This window comes from Musca vetustissima, unplaced genomic scaffold, assembly GCF_032173495.1.
Source record: "Musca vetustissima isolate MV318-11 ecotype Yass unplaced genomic scaffold, APGP_CSIRO_Mvet_v1 utg22725, whole genome shotgun sequence".
Taxonomy (NCBI): domain Eukaryota; kingdom Metazoa; phylum Arthropoda; class Insecta; order Diptera; family Muscidae; genus Musca; species Musca vetustissima.
Genome location: NW_026876172.1, coordinates 119,289 through 137,110, shown reverse-complemented (window position 1 = coordinate 137,110; position 17,822 = coordinate 119,289). Strand labels below are relative to the sequence as shown.

General features: G+C 33.8%; 1 protein-coding gene across 1 annotated transcript; it reads left to right on the top strand.

The window, feature by feature from the left end:
• The first annotated feature begins 2,023 nt into the window (after positions 1 to 2,023).
• On the top strand, positions 2,024 to 2,659 carry LOC133338645 (DNA-directed RNA polymerases I, II, and III subunit RPABC1). Its single transcript, XM_061546813.1, has one exon. It carries the CDS (start codon positions 2,027 to 2,029, stop codon positions 2,657 to 2,659), a length of 633 nt encoding a protein of 210 aa, XP_061402797.1. The 5' UTR covers positions 2,024 to 2,026.
• The last annotated feature ends 15,163 nt before the right edge of the window (positions 2,660 to 17,822 follow it).

The window sequence follows — 17,822 nt, the reverse complement described above, 5'->3', positions numbered from 1 at the left end:
CTATAGTATCTTCATCTGAATCTTCTGCCAGCCATTCATCTTCGCTATCCTTCAAAAGAGAATAAAAAATCTGTTTGTCCATTTTTAAATTTCTTATTTGTTTTTTTTTTTTTTAAGCAAATGTGTGTGCATCTTTGCGTGTGTCCCTTTTGTTGAAGCGCTAACTTTCATATGCTTTATTTCGGACTGTATATCTCTGGCAATCAAATGTCAAATTCATAACTTACTTCATTTACTATTTCGTGCTAGGCCAAATTGGTCTTGCAGAAAATAGGAGAAGAGAACGCCATTTTGATTTTAACTGTCTTAAATTTAACTTCAATTTTTCCTACTTTTCGACGTAAGGAAACGCTTTTCTAGCAAAAATTGTAAAACTAGTACAATATAGTACTATATTGCAGGTTTGGGAACACAGCTCATGTTATATCTATGGTAAATAAAGCCTACGGTGTCTTAGGATTTATAAAACGGTGGGCCAAAGAATTCTCGGATCCATATATAACGAAACAACTATTTACGTCTCTTGTTAGACCTATTTTAGAATATGGTTCTGTTGTATGGGATCCCCAATATGCAATATATTTCGATAAAATCGAATCCGTGCAGAAACAATTTTTACTTTTTGCACTAGGAGGATTACATTGGAATAGTAGTTTTGTGTTGCCATCTTATACTAGCAGGTTAAAATTAATTCGTTTGCCTACATTGTAAAGTAGACGTATTATGTTGAATACTATGATGGTACTAAAAATATTAATTGGTAATATACCTTCGGATTTCCTAATTTCTTCTATTAGAATAAATGTTCCTGTCCGATCTAGTAGACACTATCAACTGTTATATGTAGACTTCCACCGCACGAATTACTCTATGGGAGATCCTCTTAGTAAAATGTGTATTGACTTTAACTCTGTATACTCTAATGTAGATTTTTGCTTGGGCGTAGAACAAATAAAATCTAATATTATTGTATTTTTAAATAGGTAGTAAAACTTAATAACAAACTGGCTGTTGAAGTAGATTCTGTAGCTGGTTTTTCTATTCCACTCTCAAATCCCACCATGATTCGGATCATGGTGTGTACGCGATCCCTACGTAAGGGGAGGTCGCCCCCTCGGTCGGCAGGGGTGGGAATGAGGGGCGTGAGGACGTCGGAAAAAAAATACGTTCTGTCAATGTTGAAATTGTTCAACTTGAAATTTTGTACGCTCGACGTATTTCGGCAATATTCATATAAATACATGTGTTCTACTTTTGTGGTGAAAAACGTCGAACGAGCTAGTTGAATTTTAGGTAAGGCTGTTAAAAATGATAGTTGAGTTCCAAATTAAAAAGAGTTACCATCATAAAATTCTCAAATTAGACTACTTTCTGTAATTATGCCATGATTGTTATTAAGGCATATATATATATGGTATATAATTTACCAGTTTTTGCTACTGAACACATGTTTCCTTTACTTATCGAATGTTGTCAAAAGTAATTTTATGAAAAAATTGAAAACATATGACTGCATGATACAACCATAGCATAATTACAGAAGATAGTCTCATTTGAGAATTTTATGATGGCAACCCTTTTTTATTTGGAACTATCTATCATTTTTAAATAATTTTAATTTTGAGAGCTGAATACTGTCAAAGGCAAATTTATGAAAAAAAAATGGAATTGACTGCATGAGACTACCTTGAACAATTATGCCATGTATTTAATCAAGGAGTAGCCTTGTTACCGGCTGCTATTGCTCCGCTCCAGAACCTTCAAAAATCGTATATTACTTAAAATTACGAAAGTTTTATCAGTTTCTGAATACGGAAAACAGACCTATGTTTATGTCTACATGTAGCACTGGTAACCCTGCACTTTCTGACAGTTGAATATCGTGTTAACCATTCGCATTGCATTACATTATTTTAAGAAGAAGAAAAATTCAGCATTTACTTCTTGACGGCGTGTTTGTGAGCGGTTGATTTCTGGATATTTCGTGTGTAATTTACGGTATTTTATTATTTAAAACAACTAAATCATGGATGATGAAGCTGAAACCTACAAGTTATGGCGTATTCGTAAAACTATTATGCAGTTGAGTCACGACAGAGGCTATTTGGTGACACAAGATGAATTGGATCAAACCTTGGAACAATTCAAGGAAATGTTTGGTGACAAACCCAGCGAGAAACGACCAGCACGTTCGGATCTAATTGTATTGGTGGCTCATAACGATGATCCTACCGATCAGATGTTTGTATTCTTCCCAGATGAGCCCAAGATCGGCATCAAGACAATAAAGACCTACTGTACACGCATGCAGGAAGAAAATATACACAGAGCTATTGTTGTTGTCCAGGCTGGCATGACACCTTCGGCTAAACAATCGTTGGTCGATATGGCTCCCAAATACATATTAGAACAATTTTTGGAATCGGAATTGTTGATTAACATCACCGAACATGAATTGGTTCCCGAACATGTGGTTATGACGCCCGAGGAAAAACAAGAGTTGTTGGCTCGTTACAAATTGAAGGAGAACATGTTGATGAGAATTCAAGCTGGTGATCCGGTCTCTAGATATTTTGGTCTTAAAAGAGGTCAAGTTGTGAAAATTATTCGTTCATCAGAAACGGCTGGTCGCTATATTTCTTATCGTTTAGTTTGCTAAAATGGTGACCGCGTTGCTGACTACATTTAAGATAGATTTATAAATGCGTTTAGATTTTAGAATGTGAGATGGGATGATGATAATAAATATTTTTAAGCAAAATTGATTGTTTTAATTTTACATAAACATGGATGTGGTAGGCTAAAGAATGCCTACAGAGAGATATAACTGGGTTTTATTACTATTTCTGAAAGCGAGTAATGGATGAGAGTAATACTGATTTTAAGAAATAGGCAACCAGACAAGCATAATTCGAAATTCGTCGGAATCATCCGCAGTTTAGTTTCCTTCCATATAATGGAGAGTAAAAAAATTGTCCGACCAGTTGGACTTTGTTTACAAAATGATGGTATCTATATAATATTCAAGAAATCTATTTCCATACAAACTACAATAATTTTTATTAAATAAATAAAAAATATGGTTAACATTACAACTAAAGTTATAATATATATACAAAAATACTTAACTTATTTCATTAATAGTAAGTACTCTCTTTTTGGGTTTTTCACCCATAACAGCAGCCACTGCTGCCACAGTTGTTCCATGATCTTTTGTCATGTGCCGCGACAGACCACGATAATGGGCATACGTTTTGCCGCACAATTTACAAACACTTTTCTCCTGACTGTGCACAGTACGATGTTGAAACAATAGCTTGGAATTGGTAAAACCTTTGCCACAAATATTACAAATGGAATCTCGAATGTTATTGTGGGCCTTCAGATGCCAATTTAATAATTTCTGTTGCGTAAATCCTTCACCACAAATGTCGCATATAAATTCTTTCTCATATTCCGGATGATTTTGGAAATGTAATTTCAGTTCTTTTTTACATGGAAATCCTTTGGAACAGTATTTACACACAAATGGGAAATCTTGCGTGTGTCTTCGTAGATGTATGACATAGCCAGGTTTCTGGGTAAATTCATAATTACAAATGGAGCACTTAAAAGGCTTCGATCCATCATGTTTGGCTGTGTGTATGCGAAATGTAGCAATGTTCATTAAAACTTTCGGACAATATTGACATTTAAATGGTCCCAAATGTGGTAGGAGATATTGAATGTGTTCATAAAATTTACTCGTGGATTGGTATTTCTCAGTTGATTTATTCGATGAAAAGTCGATACTTTTTTCCTTTTCTTTTTTCACAATTTTATGTATAAACTCAATTGTATTTTCCATCTCCTCGATAGTGGAGTTTAATTGCAGTTCTTTTTTCACTTCATCAATTATCGATTGCAATGTTGTCTGTCTTCGCTGTTCCGAGTAATAGAATATATTCTGTTCGTTCCACAAACAAGAATGTTTTTTATAAATTTGTATTATGTGAATAATTTGATCGTCAGTCAGTTTGGGTTTTGCCAAGAGTTGTTCTTCTTGTAACTGCAAGAAGAAATACAAGAATTATAATGGAATGATTAGGGGTATTTTTATATTACCTCTTGTATAAAACTCAGGGTTGGCTTAAGAAATTCCAAATGATCATAGAACCACAATGGCTTGTAATCCTTATCCTTATTTTTAGTGAAATTCATGCGTATACGTACATCTCTGATGTAGCGCACTCGCATATATTTTATACACTTTTCAGCATCACGTATTGTCATGGGCACATTCACCTGTTCGAGTTCTTGACATATCTGTTTCAGGCATTCGTCTCGTTTCTTTCGACATCGATTTACTAATTTCGGTGGCCTTGTAGCATCCCAAAGCTCATCTTGTTTTTGATAAGACGCAATGAATGCCACCACACTTTCTTTGCTGTTCATAAATTCATCAATATCAAGGCCATCATCTAACTTGACTTTGGATTTTTTAGCTGGGGACGGTCGCAATTCATCATCTTCTCCTGCTTTTATATCGTCCAAATCGTAATCCTCATCATCGTAATTGTCATTAAGCACGAAATCGTCATCATCTTCCTCATAATCATAATCGTAGTCAATGTCTTCATTGTAAAGGACGGGCTTTTGTAATGTGTCAGTTTTTATGGTTAATGGTTCCACAACTAAATTGTCTTTTTTGTCTTCTGAGTCACCAACAGTATAGGTATTTTCCTCAGGGTCGCAAATGGCATTAAAAGGCTATTAAAAAATATGTTAGAAGATGCTCCAAAGAATTGCAAAACATTTACTCACATTTATTTCCTCTTCAGTATCATCGACCTCATCAGGTTCTTGTTTTATCAATTTATCCTGTTTCTTTGCCTGGTTTGATTTCTTCCTGGCATCACTGGTTATCTGCCTCGTTTGAGGTTTGGAATCAACTTTATTCTTTTCCTTTTGTTTTCGATTCTCTTTCAACACCACTTCAGGCTCTTCCAATGGATCCAAGAGAATATCCTTAAATGAGATGATTAAATTAAACCTTCAAAAATGATGCAAAAAATACCCACCTTCTTATCATCCACACTGTCCTCATTTTCATATTCGTGAATTGCTCTGAAATGTTCATTATCCCTGTTGCCATCAATATTATTCTCTTCATTTTTCAATACCGAATCCTGGTGATGCTCCTTCTCAACGTGAGCCAAGAATGTTTTAAATTGTAAACAAATTTCATGACAGAATAAACACAGAATGCAATACTGTTGTTTTTCACCAATAGTTGGCGATTTCAATATTTCTCCACACTTGTTGTAACTGGAGTAGGGGCTATAGTTGGCTAAGCTGTTTATCGTCGTCATTTTAAGAGAATTATCTTTTTTGTCATCAAAAAGAACATAGAAACTTAAAAGCTAAGTCTGGGCACTACTCTCCAGTGACTTATGGAATGGGCTTTAGCGAATTATCAGTTGGTTGTCCTCGATATCGGAAGTCCCTGTTCCATACCGAGATATAGTTGTTTTTCCTTTCTTTTTTACTGCATTTTCCTTCCACAAACAAGAATATGAAGAGAAAGACAAGAATGCCAGATAAAAATCCAAATCAAAACAAAATAGCTGAGATGTTTACGAATGAGTGCGATGCACAGCGGAAAGTTAGGGAGACGTAAATCGACCATTCGACTACCACAAATACCATGTTCACATGTAGAAAAATACTTAAGGTGCTTTTACACAATATGTTTTTTATACCCATATGTAATTCCCTATGTGTGTCAAAAATAGCTGCGTACACAAGAATTTTAGTTTTCAACTATAAGCCTATAAATGAAATAACAATTGTAATAATTTTGGCTTAAATTCACTTTATGGACATCCCTCAGAACATTACAATAGATAGCTCTTTTGATTCTGATAATATTCAATAAACCAATATTTTGAGGTTCCAAAGTTAAAATGTCACTAATTTTTATTAAATATTTTTAACTTTTTACTAGAGATATTCTTTTTGACTACCACTAAGCATAAAAAAATTTAAATTAAAAGAAAATTTCCTCGCATAGTCCACATTTCAACCGGTACATAAGAGAAAGTCTTAAATCACCGGTCCAAGGCCTCATACTTATAAAAAGTTTAATTTAAAAGAAAATTCTGCTAAGGTTATAAATGTAAAGTACAGTAAGTGCTTTCACAAGACGTTACCGAAAATTTGGTGGAGCCGAGTCAAAAAGGATTTTATTTTGATTTTTATATTAGGGGAGACTGGGGCAGCTTCGTCATCAGGGCAACTTCGGCAAAGCCATTTTAAATGTCAAACTCTCACTGTACATAATTAGTTTTGATCCATAGGTATGGAAATTTAAAACTCTAGCTAATAAGCTTATTTTGATGCGCGGTATTTGGATTTTTACGGATGTTGTTGTAATATTTCCATTCCATATTTCCAAATTTTAAGGCAGTATTATTAAAAAGTTGTTATTTACAATGAATATTCTAATAAAAATATTTAAAAATAAAATGTTTTTAGAAGATTGATAAAAAAACTATAGAAAGTAACTTTGGGGTAGAGTCGGCATTTTGAAGTGGGGTACATTCGGTATTAACAGAATGTTTTTGGGTTTGTCTTTAAAAATATGTAATCTTTCAATATGGTTCGGAATTACATAAAGAAGACCAAACGAGCTTTTATTGATGTAATGCGATAGAAAAAAAGCTATTTCCGATGGTGAGTGTGGCCTTGAGCCGCCAACGTCCGCCGCTAGAAAATATGGCTTTAAAGTCATACATTGAGTCGCATATTAAAACAAAATAGAACCTTTAGAGTATCTGAATTTCAACCAGACTGAAATAAAAATAATAAAATATTTAAGTAATACTAAGTTATTATATTTTTTTGGTACTAGTTTTTATAAGTAAGTATCTGTGGACAATAACCAGCCATAAATGTTTTATATCTGTTGAATTATTACTGATGTATGGAGATCTAAACAAAAATTGGCAACGTTCATTAAAACTTTCGGACAATATTGACATTTAAATGGTCCCAAATGTGGTAGGAGGTATTGAATGTGTTCATAAAATTTACTCGTGGATTTGTATTTCTCAGTTGGTTTATTCGATAAAAAGTCGATACTTTTTTCCTTTTCTTTTTCCACAATTTTATGTATAAACTCAATTGTATTTTCCATCTCCTCGATAGTGGAGTTTAATTGCAGTTTTTTTTCACTTCATCAATTATCGATTGTTTTATATCTGTTGAATTATTACTGATGTATGGAGATCTAAACAAAAATTGTCGAATCTGCGCCAGTCTCCCCTACCAGCAAACCCTCTTATATCCTTAAACATCCATAAAATATTGATCCAGAATTATAACATGGAAGGCCTCAAATCTTAATAAAAAAAAAACAATTGGATTGAATATAACAATTTTGTTGTTTAAAAGTTAATTGTGCAGGGTTCTTTGAATGGGCGGCATCATGAATCGTGGGCCAACAGCAAATTTGTAACACTTATTACTGCCTTTCGAAAAATTAAAAGTAAAATATCTATTTTTATGGAATTTGGCTAAATATTAACAATCTTAAAGGTCAAAAAGAAAATTTTCAAGACCCATTGTATGGGAGGAATATCAAATCTTGGTCGGATCTTTTTTGTCACATGCTTTATATGCCTAATTAAAAGAAACCCGTCTATCATCATCGAATTTGTTTAAATATTTTCCATTTTATAAGTCAAAGGGGTGACGCATTGTATAGGAGTTATACCAAATATTGGTCCGACCTGTCCAATTTTTGTCACTTGCTTTTTAGACCAATAATTTGTACATGTTCTTAACTTGTACCGGAAACATTACCTGTACGGAATATTTATAACGTTCACCACACTGTGGTAGTCATGTACAATAATTTTATTTTTATATTTAGTTTACAAAATCTTTATCATTACTCAATTCTCCGATATCCGCAACTTCCTTTTCAATTACACTACAAAGTTCCTTTACATTAGAACCATGAAATTTCGAAATATGACGACAAAGTCCACGATAATGAGAATAATCCTTGCCACAGCCTTTACACACAAATTTTTGACCATTGTGTACATTTTTATGTTGATTTAAAAGGTTAATGCTGGTGAATGCTTTACCGCACACATCACATACCTGATCACGAATATTTGAGTGAATTTTCTTATGATCTGATAGATTTCTCGGATAGGCAAAACCATGACCGCATATATCACAAATATGCCTACGTTTAGTCAGCAGACTCAGTTGATGTTCTTTGCGGTGTTGTTTAGCCTCCTGCATTGTGGCAAATGTTATCATGCATATTTTACAATTGTAAGCAGTGGGTAATGATGATTCCTGTTGCAGTTCGTGTACCCGAACATAATGTCTTCGTAGACTTCGGGGATTTGTGTAGGCATTGTTGCACAGAGGACATAAACACTGAGTTTTTTGTGTGTTTGTAGATGTTGCCGGAGTAAGCCGCGGTGTGTAAAGCCTTTGCCACAGTCTGGGCACACGTGATCTTTTATGTTGGCGTGGTTTTTCATGTGATTGTTCAACTGGTGTTGGGTATAAAAACTGTCTGCACACAGTTCACAAACATAGGGTTTAGAGCCATGTTTTATAATGTGACGTTGCAATTCCTTCCGGCTCGGAAATGATTTGCCACAACAGTCACATTTAAAAGGACATTCTTTAGTATGGCGCCTCAAGTGATAAACAAATTCTTTTTTGAGGCTTATCTTCTTCTGGCACACCATGCACTGAAAAGGTTTAGTACCCTCGTGTTTCGAGACATGCAATTTGAACATGTATATATCCGAAAATGGTTTTTTACAATGACCACAAATAAAAGGTCCAACATGCGGCAATAGAAATTGCAATTCAGTGTTAATTTGGTGATCTGAAGAATTTGCGGAATTGGATTTCTTTTCATTGGTGGCTTGAAATATCCTTAGCTTATTTTGTTCCATTGCACATTTCTTTATTTCATCAACAAGATTTTTCATATCCGTAGTAGTAAAGTGTTCCAAATTATGGCTACCAGTGAAATTTTCTGTCATCGAATGCAGAGATTTTTGTTTGTATGTAACAGATGTATGATATATATTTTCTTCATTCCAAAGACATTCATTATTTTCGACAAGTTTTATTAATGTTTGATACTGCTCTTTTGTAAGCTGATTACAGGATATCTTGGACGTTCTGGGCTTTATATTAATATCGATATGTGGTAGTAAAAATGTTAATTGATCATAATACCACAAGGATTTATTTTCATTTTCATGTTTGTTCCCAACACTGTGATGGTGATTAATAAATCTCGCACACAATCGTTTAATAAGTATCTGAATTTGTTTTTTAGTGGCATTTATGTGATATTTGTCATTGATTTCATTTCGTATGATATTGTATCCTTCAATTGTTTTTGTTGTAGTAGCATTTTTATTCCATAGCTGCTCTTGTTGTTTATATGCTGCAATAATTGATGTAATAAATTGATGATTTTTACATATATTTTGCAAATCTAAAGAATCTCCTTTCAAATTCCACAAGAGATCATCATTGTCAGAAGCTTGGTCGAACTGAAATTAGTAAAAACATTATATGAGGTTAATATAACAAAAATTGATTTGTACGAGATGAGTTCCTTTAGTTCCTCCCAAGAAAAATTATTAACAGCATAAATGTAGATTTCGAAAACATGTTCATCCACTGAGAACCCAAATTAAAATGAGAACACGAATATACCCCAGAGAGTGCATCAATCAATTCAGTCATGTCCTTAAACGTTAATTAACGTTAGGACACGCACTTGTTATTAATTCTAGTATAACGTAACGCGGATAAAGCCTCCTACCCTTTGGAACCCTGGTATTGGTCCACGTTTGAAATTTAGCTGCATATTATAACAAATTTCGCTGTAAGATTTCAGGTTCCAAAAGGGTTGGAGGCTCTACGCTTTAAAATAGTCGCTACGCAATATTGTTTTGACAATTCGCATAGAAAATATAAGCATTAACAGTTTATAACTCTCCAAATGAAAATCCCTATGTCAACTAAGGATTTTGTCATTAATATTTTATGTACCTCCAAAGGATATAAGGCTTTCTGCGGGCTTTTAAGTAGTCTATACGTAATATTGATTTTACAATTCGAATAGAAAATATAATCATGAACACTCTATAAATATTCGAAAGAAAATCCCTATGTCGACTAAAAATATGGACATTCGTGTACCCGAACATAATGTCTTCGTAGACTTCGGGGATTTGTGTAGGCATTGTTGCACAGAGGACATAAACACTGAGTTTTATTGTGTGTTTGTAGATGTTGCCGGAGTAAGCCGCGGTGTGTAAAGCCTTTGCCACAGTCTGGGCACACGTGATCTTTTATGTTGGCGTGGTTTTTCATGTGATTGTTCAACTGGTGTTGGGTATAAAAACTGTCTGCACACAGTTCACAAACATAGGGTTTAGAGCCATGTTTTATAATGTGACGTTGCAATTCCTTCCGGCTCGGAAATGATTTGCCACAACAGTCACATTTAAAAGGACATTCTTTAGTATGGCGCCTCAAGTGATAAACAAATTCTTTTTTGAGGCTTATCTTCTTCTGGCACACCATGCACTGAAAAGGTTTAGTACCCTCGTGTTTCGAGACATGCAATTTGAACATGTATATATCCGAAAATGGTTTTTTACAATGACCACAAATAAAAGGTCCAACATGCGGCAATAGAAATTGCAATTCAGTGTTAATTTGGTGATCTGAAGAATTTGCGGAATTGGATTTCTTTTCATTGGTGGCTTGAAATATCCTTAGCTTATTTTGTTCCATTGCACATTTCTTTATTTCATCAACAAGATTTTTCATATCCGTAGTAGTAAAGTGTTCCAAATTATGGCTACCAGTGAAATTTTCTGTCATCGAATGCAGAGATTTTTGTTTGTATGTAACAGATGTATGATATATATTTTCTTCATTCCAAAGACATTCATTATTTTCGACAAGTTTTATTAATGTTTGATACTGCTCTTTTGTAAGCTGATTACAGGATATCTTGGACGTTCTGGGCTTTATATTAATATCGATATGTGGTAGTAAAAATGTTAATTGATCATAATACCACAAGGATTTATTTTCATTTTCATGTTTGTTCCCAACACTGTGATGGTGATTAATAAATCTCGCACACAATCGTTTAATAAGTATCTGAATTTGTTTTTTAGTGGCATTTATGTGATATTTGTCATTGATTTCATTTCGTATCATATTATATCCTTCAATTGTTTTTGTTGTAGTAGAATTTTTATTCCATAGCTGCTCTTGTTGTTTATATGCTGCAATAATTGATGTAATAAATTGATGATTTTTACATATATTTTGCAAATCTAAATTCCACAAGAGATCATCATTGTCAGAACCTTGGTCGAACTGAAATTAGTAAAAACATAATATGAGGTTAATATAACAAAAATTGATTTGTACGAGATGAGTTCCTTTAGTTCCTCCCAAGAAAAATTATTAACAGCATAAATGTAGATTTCGAAAACATGTTCATCCACTGAGAACCCAAATTAAAATGAGAACACGAATATACCCCAGAGAGTGCATCAATCAATTCAGTCATGTCCTTAAGCGTTAATTAACGTTAGAACACGCACTTGTTATTAATTCTAGTATAACGTAACGCGGAGAAAGCCTCCTACCCTTTGGAACCCTGGTATTGGTCCACGTTTGAAATTTAGCTGCATATTATAAAAAATTTCGCTGTAAGATTTCAGGTTCCAAAAGGGTAGGAGGCTCTACGCTTTAAAATAGTCGCTACGCAATATTGTTTTGACAATTCGGATAGAAAATAAAATCATTAACAGTTTATAACTCTCCAAATGAAAATCCCTATGTCAACTAAGGATTTTGTCATTAATGTTTTATGTACCTCCAAAGGATAGAAGGCTTTCTGCGGGCTTTTAAGTAGTCTATACGTAATATTGATTTTACAATTCGAATAGAAAATATAATCATGAACACTCTATAAATATTCGAAAGAAAATCCCTATGTCGACTAAAAATATGGACATTAATAACTTATTTACCTCAGAATCATCATTGGATGTAATACTGCAGCATTCAGAGACGTGCTCTTCTTCATCCTTGCAGACTCCTTGTAATCCTTTCTTTGCCTCATGGTATATTAAGCACGTCTCCTCTTTAGTTGCACAAAACGACTCGGCATTGAACGCCAAGGAATCAATTGATTCATCAAGGGGATCCTAAAACTTAAGTTAGTAATATTTGTTTATATCTTTTCCGCACAATAAATACCTTATCTATATTGATTATATTACTTGTCCCTTCGGTATCCTTAAAGATGTCCTTTTCACAAACATGTTCTTCATTGAATGGTTTATATAGAAATGTATTTTCATATTCTTCCTCGAAATGCAATCTTAGAGTATGACTCAAGAATTTATCTAGTTCTTCAAAATTATTGTTACACTGCAGACATGATAGAAGGACACGATGTTTGTCGTTATTTCCTGATGATATATAAATTTCTCCATATATCCTAAATTTCTCCATAATATTGGTTTACTGTAATAACAAAAAAATTGTGTTGTGATATATTATTTTTCCCCAACAGCTGGTTTGTCCATAGTCGCGGCTGTTGCATGTATCAGCTGACGAACTAACATCGCAACCGTTATTTTAAAATTAACTTCTTTCATACAACTATGTGTGATATATGCTGTTCAGAACGCCAATTATAGACTTAAAAAATAAAATAAGAAAAAACATTTTATTGTCTTATTAAAATATATTTTATTTACATTATTTACTAACTATATACTTATACTATTGCATTGTCATATAAACTTGTTATTTCTTTTGATGTATTCTCATGTGTTGATTTAAACTTTTCCTTGCTTTAAATTGTATGCCGCATATTTTGCATAAAAGAGGTCCAAAAAATGTTGATGTTGATGGTTCTACTATTGCTTTTATTGTTGATGTGGTTGTTGCAGGACTTTTAATATTTAGTGTTGTTGTTGGTGTTGATTTTAATCTTCGGTTAATAATAACATTAGCTGTGGTGCTTGACTTTTCTTTTTCGTTAGAACTAATTTTATGCTCATTGTGGCTAAGCATATGTTTCTTCAACTCATAGGAATGAAGAAATCTCTTATCACATATTTTGCACTCTATACTGAGATCTTGAACGTGTTTCTTTGCATGGAAAACATACGTATTGAGCGAACGAAATTGTGCATGACATGTAGAACATGTAAATGGTAGATCACCTCCATGGATGCCAAACTTATGGATTTTCATGGTAAATGGACACTTAACTTCTAGATTGCAATCAGGGCATTTAAAGGGCCCAACATGTTTCGAAAGAAAGCTCATCTTATCATAAATAATATCTGCCAAATGCTTAGCCTTTGCGTTCTTCATACGACGTTGCTTCTCCTTTTGATAGTCGTTGTGTATACAGCGAACATATTTTTTCAAAGCGTTTATGCTGACTTTTATTTTCAATTCAGAATCTAAGGCCCACAACATACTTCCCAAAGCTTCGTGACGCGGATTAGTACAGCAATATTCCGCCAAGTCCGTGTTCCACAAATAGGGATATGCCTCATAAATTTCCATTATTTTTATGATCTCTTCCTGTGATAAAATCGAAGGATGGTCATCTATTTGATAAATATTGCCCTCTTTGGGTGCATCCAAAAAGTCCAAGTACTCAAAATACCAACGCGGTTTACTAAACTTCGCTGCTTTACTATCGGAGACACACATTAGATATTCCGTGTACTGCTGATAAAAATATTTTAGAATACTTGCGACATCTGTCGAGGACATATTCAAATGACATTTAATATTAATATCCTTTGTCAATTTATTCCAATCACTTTGTTGTAGGGAATTTAAAGCATTATCCTCGGGATGACCATTGTCTTGAAGATGTTTTTTATATGACGTTATTAAGGCAATTACATTTGTACGCGATTCCATAAATTTGGAAATAAATAATGGTATTGATTCATCTTTAGTCGTTGTCTGCAAAAAAAAAAAAGGAAAATGCATTTATGAATAAATATATATAAATATTATGAATATATAAATTTCGAAGCCATAAATGGCTACAGATGCAATAAAGTACTACAACAACATCCTCCCGTAATTTCGGAGATTGAGAGGCTTCCTCCTAGGCAAACCCGTTCAATTCTGGCACAACTAAGGTACGGATAAATCAATGTTCTCAACTCGTATCGAATCCGATTTCCTAATAATTAATATATTTTCCTTCTTCCGTTTTTTTTCTATCAACATTTTCAGGAAAGAACTTTCATCTACAGCCAACCTGTTACAACAACAACTGACAAAATATAAGTATAATTATCTTTTAAATTTGTATTTATTACAATAAATAGAAATCTACAGATCAGTTTCCATCTGGCACTTCTCACGTCTTAATCTTCCTGGACAATACCTATAACATATATTTTTTCATACCCATATCTCAACTACTTTATCAAACCTATTTCAAATTAAGGAAAGCATTTATAGTTTTCAAATTAATCGATAAAACTTACACCATCATCGTCCTCATCTGAACCACACTCCTCCACAATTTCGTAAACATCTAACATATCTTCATTTCCTTCTTCGGCTTCATCTGTACTACTTCCATCCATAGTCGGCGGTACTGCTTCTTTTTCCACCTTCAGAAATCCTGTACATTCGTCTAGTATTTTACCCTGCACATTGTCCTCTCTCTCCACCGGCGTGTTGTCTTCAAACTGGACATCTATAATGGGTTCGTTTTTCACAAAAACCGATGTGTCCTAAAACAGACAAAAAATGTTTCCATAATCGAAGTCGTTACCTTCACGTTCTACCTACTTCCACTATAGTGAAGCTACTTTGTGGTACTTCCTTCTCGGCCTTCACGATCTCTGGCACTATTGATTCCGTCTGTGTGACTGGTTTACAATAATCCTCAATATGGAATATGAACGATTCCAGTAATAGGAATATGTCAGAACATTGGTGACATTTCAAAATATACGGCGTTCTATTGGAGTGGGCAGGTGACTTGAATATTTCCCCACATATCAGATAATCAGCGTATTTATCCATTTTCACAAGAAACGAATGTGTCTGTTCTGTGGACCACTGGATCTTTGGAAAACAATTACTTTGCTCTTACTTTGTTTACGGTGACATGGATTCCAACACTCAACACAGAAATAGGGTTATATAAGGCGATATAATTAGTTTTGGGCTCATACCTAATATATTGCGTTGGCGTATGAATTGTCATCAGTGATGGGTATGCTAAATGTCCATACGATGCATGGTACAATAAAATGGAACCCTGTTTGCAGTGGCTTGTTACGTCAGATATAAAAAAATACAAAAGAAATTTTATGTGGCCATATGAAAGGTTGTGATTTATTTCCACAACCGAGTAGGGAATAATATTAAATCCTAATTACATTAATAATTATAACATTTGTAAAAGAAAGGATCAATAAACTAATCAGTAAAATAATAGTGTCTCCATATTTTAAATCAAAATACATATTTTGTGTCATGGTACGGTGTTGTATTATAAAATATCTAAAAAAGTCACCCCTTACCAACGTCGATAATAGTACGTTTACATTTAACCGGATTTTGTTAACCCAGTGGTTTTCAATCGTCAATTCCTTTGCATATATGTCAAATAAATCTTCATAAAGTTAAGTTAACCCGGTAAAAAGTTCTACTGTTTATGCCGTTTAAACTCCTAATTACATTATTATAATAATAGCTTGGAATCGATGTCAGTGCCGTATAAAACATGCCATGCCAATAGTGATTCAATAAGGATTCCAAAATTATATTTCCTGCAGCGTACTCACAAATGTAATAAGAAAATAAACCGATTACTTTTGATGTCATGTTTACTGGACACAGCTTAAATAGTCTTTGTATATAGGTACCCCGGCTATCTAACAGGGATGGAAAATACTACATATGAAAAGGTACTAAAATATTATTTTTTTTATAAAAGGGTACTTTTTCAAGAAAACGATTTTTTTGAAAAGTTTGCGTGTATAGTTTTTATCTCTGGAAAAATGTTTGTTAATGATTGCAACAATCATTGTTTTCAACATTCGTTCAATACATTCTGATTGATCGAAATCCAAAGGCTATTCTAGATATATCAGGAATTATACATTCTTCTCAATCATGAAATATATCTCAGAAAGTATTGACTGATGAATGATTGAAGAGGCACTGAAATTGTCGTTAGGTACTTTTTTATTAAAAGGCTATAAATAAATCCATTGTACTGAATTTTCCATCTCTGGTACCAATCCAACACCTCTAAAAATCCACAAAAGTCGACCTACGTATCCCTAGTACCGCCAAGCCAATCCATATACTCTAGGAAGGATTTTAGGACAGATTTCTGGATTAATAAAGAAATTATTTCTGTATAAAATTGTTCACAACACGTTGCAGACTGACTGCATCATGGACGAAGTTGTAAAACTGGAGTACCTTGTGTGCGGGGAAATTCTAGCTCCAACTTCTCTAAATGCCAAAGAACAATTCTTCTTGAAATGTCTGGAGTGCGATGAATACTTTGCCATGCTGGAAGAGTTTATAATGCATTATCAGTACTGTCATAATGATAAATTTAAATTGGCAATTCATTCGCCAGAAGAGCATGAAAGTCACAACCCGAGTGATGTGGAGCTACCGGATGAATATGACAACCAAGACGATGACAATGAGATGCACGAAGAAAATGTTGAATTTGTTGAAGTTAAGGATGAAAATGAAGTTCACGTGGAAGAAGAATACACGTTAGCCGATGATAACCATGATAATATGGACGAGAATGATGAGGAAGAAGGGGGAGACTTTGAGGACAGTGGCGATGAAAATTATGTACCTGAGAATGATGATGAGGTGGACGACGAAGAAGATACTGAAAATGATGCTAACGAAAATGAAGAGGATGGCGCAATGTCCCAGGATGCCATCGAAAGTCAAGAGGAATACGATGAAGATGATAACAGCAACGGCTTTGAAGGGGTTGACACAGCAAACATTGATGACGAAGTGAGTATAGTTAATGATAGATAAAATATGTTTATTATTTGGATTCATACATAAAATATTTACATTAATTGAGGATGTATGTTTATATTGCCTTTATATCAAACACAATCAAACCATATATAAAAATGATTAAAAGAAGCACATATATACCCTCAGCCTGTGGTTGCCTATGCCCATTTGTGGGGAAGGTACCAGATGGAGTGAAACGATATTCCCCATCTTCAAGCTTGATTTATGTTTGGCGGAAATGGTACGATGTGCAATGATTGTATAAAAAGATTGAAAATTATTGAAAATGTTCCAAAATTGCTCCTGATTTGAATTGAATCTTTTATTGAATCTTTTTATTTTAACTAAAAGATTTAATGTTTCGTTAGGATTACATGATCGTATCGTATTGAATGATTATTCTGCTTGGCTTGGAGCAATTTTTTTTTTCATACTGTCCGATCATTCATTTTACTTAGTTCGTACCAGAAAAACCGATAAAAAATTAAGTTTCCGGTCCATTTCATCCTGAGAATATCAACTGATCCCCACTGTAGGTGTCGTAATTGACAATTGCCGGAACTTTATTTCCATCCTCTAGTGTGATAATGATAATACTAAACAATATCAGTATACTTTGACATCCGTTTATATTTTAGTACTAATTCAAAATTCAAGTACATAGATCAATAAAATTATTAACA

What these genes read in the sequence shown, in the direction of transcription:
- LOC133338645 (XM_061546813.1), top strand. Translation starts at nt 2,027, where the DNA reads ATGGATGATGAAGCTGAAACCTACAAGTTATGGCGTATTCGTAAAACT.